Source organism: Coregonus lavaretus, assembly GCF_964263955.1.
Source record: "Coregonus lavaretus genome assembly, contig: HAP1_SCAFFOLD_5458, whole genome shotgun sequence".
Lineage (NCBI taxonomy): Eukaryota > Metazoa > Chordata > Actinopteri > Salmoniformes > Salmonidae > Coregonus > Coregonus lavaretus.
The window spans coordinates 37,501-39,992 of NW_028159008.1; the positions used below are offsets into that span (position 1 = coordinate 37,501).

At 58.7% G+C, this 2,492-nt stretch overlaps 1 protein-coding gene across 1 annotated transcript in view; it reads right to left on the reverse strand.

Annotated features, from left to right (window-relative positions):
- The window catches only part of LOC311123366 (N(6)-adenosine-methyltransferase non-catalytic subunit METTL14-like), a gene marked incomplete at its 5' end in the record, with an annotated part of 4,863 nt that extends 3,049 nt beyond the window's left edge, over positions 1–1,814 (reverse strand). The window contains 2 exons of the mRNA XM_084197639.1: positions 182–392; positions 1,698–1,814. Of these exons, the coding sequence (XP_084053765.1) occupies positions 182–392; positions 1,698–1,814 (328 nt within the window). The remainder of the gene's footprint in view (positions 1–181; positions 393–1,697) is intronic.
- Between the last annotated feature and the right edge of the window lie 678 nt (positions 1,815–2,492).

Consider the following 2,492-nt stretch of genomic DNA (forward strand, 5'->3'; position numbering starts at 1 on the left):
TAGCCTGCAACGTCACTTCTTGGAGAAGCTCAAAACTGCTCACGTCCTGTCTCCGTGAGCCGCCATCTTTAACCCACTTCGCTTGGCTTCAATGCACTATTGAGTCTTCACATAGGAATGAATGGTGTCACGTGATCAATGGCTTTGTTCATTCATGTAAACAGTCATTGGTGTGACCCACCTGGTCTGATGGTAGAGTCTCGGCCAAACAGGTGGAGTCGACGCCTCCCCAGACAGAAGTGTTCTATAATATGGAATATCTCCACAGGCTTCTCCACATTCCCGATCTCAGGTTCCTCGGTAATAATCAGGTCTATGTCCACGTTAGCATGGATGAAATCACCATCTGTAGACCGCCTGACTGTCCCTTTAATACCCATCAGGCAGTGTTCCTAGAGAGGGGAGGGAGGGGAGGGGGGAGGAGAGGAGAGGAGGGGGGAGGGGAGGGGGAAGGAGGGGGGGGAGAGAGGAGGGGGGAGAGAGGAGGTGTAGAAACAAGAGGGTGAGAAATAATGGTAATACATTGGTGTGGTGTCATGGTGTGGTGTCATGGTGTGGTGTCATGGTGTCACGGTGTGTGTGTGGTGTCACGGTGTGTGTGTGGTGTCACGGTGTGTGTGTGGTGTCACAGTGTTTGTGTGGTGTCACGTGTGTGTGTGTGGTGTCATGGTGTGGTGTCACGGTGTGTGTGTGGTGTCACGGTGTGTGTGTGGTGTCACGGTGTGTGTGTGGTGTCACGGTGTGTGTGTGGTGTCACGGTGTGTGTGTGGTGTCACGGTGTGTGTGCGTGGTGTCATGGTGTGGTGTCACGGTGTGTGTGTGGTGTCATGGTGTCACGGTGTGTGTGTGGTGTCACGGTGTGTGTGTGGTGTCACGGTGTGTGTGTGGTGTCACGGTGTGGTGTCACGGTGTGGTGTCACGGTGTGGTGTCACGGTGTGTGTGTGGTGTCACGGTGTGTGTGGTGTCACGGTGTGTGTGCGGTGTCACGGTGTGTGTGCGGTGTCACGGTGTGTGTGTGGTGTCACGGTGTGGTGTCACGGTGTGTGTGTGGTGTCACGGTGTGTGTGTGGTGTCACGGTGTGGTGTCATGGTGTGGTGTGGTGTCACGGGGTGTGTGTGTGGTGTCACGGTGTGTGTGTGTGTGTCACGGTGTGTGTGTGTGTGGTGTCACGGTGTGTGTGTGTGTGGTGTCACGGTGTGTGTGTGTGTGGTGTCACGGTGTGTGTGTGGTGTCACGGTGTGTGTGTGTGGTGTCACGGTGGGTGTGTGTGGTGTCACGGTGGGTGTGTGTGTGGTGTCACGGTGTGTGTGTGTGTGGTGTCACGGTGTTTGTGTGTGTGTGTGTGGTGTCACGGTGTGTGTGTGTGGTGTCACGGTGTGTGTGTGTGTGTCACGGTGTGTGTGTGTGTGTGGTGTCACAGTGTGGGTGTGTGGTGTCACGGTGTGTGTGTGGTGTCACGGTGTGTGTGTGGTGTCACGGTGTGTGTGCGTGGTGTCATGGTGTGGTGTCACGGTGTGTGTGTGGTGTCACGGTGTGTGTGTGTGTCATGGTGTCACGGTGTGTGTGTGGTGTCACGGTGTGTGTGTGGTGTCACGGTGTGTGTGTGGTGTCACTGTGTGTGTGTGTGTCACGGTGTGTGTGTGTGTCACGGTGTGTGTGTGTGTCACGGTGTGTGTGTGTCATGGTGTGTGTTACCTTGGTCCTCTGAAACACAGCTTTAGGGTCGAGGGTTTTGGTCTTTCCAGGGTTGTTCTTGTTGGTCTTGATCCAACAGATGTCCTCACAACGCCTGAAACCCCACTTTCTCAGACACTGTGGAGGGGGAGAGGAAGGAGAGTGTGGAGGGGGAGATAGGAGGGAGAGGAGGGAGAGGGTGGAGGGGGGAGAGAGGAGGGAGAGGGTGGAGGGGGAGAGAGGAGGGAGAGGGTGGAGGGGGGAGAGGAAGGAGAGGGTGGAGGGGGAGAGGATGGAGAGGGTGGAGGAGGGAGAGGAAGGAGAGGGTGGAGGGGGGAGAGAGGGTGGAGGGGGAGAGGAAGGAGGGAGAGAGAGGAGAGGATGGAGGGGGGAGAGGAGGGAGAGGGTGGAGAGGGTGGAGGGGGAGAGGATGGAGAGGGTGGAGGAGGAGAGGAGGAGAGGAAGGAGAGGGTGGAGGGGGAGAGAGGAGGGAGAGGGATGGAGGGGGGAGAGGGAGGGAGAGGATGGAGGGGGAGAGGGGAGGGAGAGGATGGAGGGGGGAGAGGAGGGAGAGGAGGGAGGAAGGAGAGGATGGAGGGGGGAGAGGAGGGAGAGGGTGGAGGGGGGGAGGGAGGGAGAGGGTGGAGGGGGAGAGAGGAAGGAGAGGGTGGAGGGGGGGAGGAGGGAGAGGGTGGAGGGGAGAGAAAGGAGAGGGAGGGGAGAGAGGGTGGAGGGGGAGAGGGAGAGGAAGGAGAGGGTGGAGGGGGGAGGGAGGGAGGGGGAGAGGGTGGAGGGGGGGGGGGGGGGGGGGGGGAG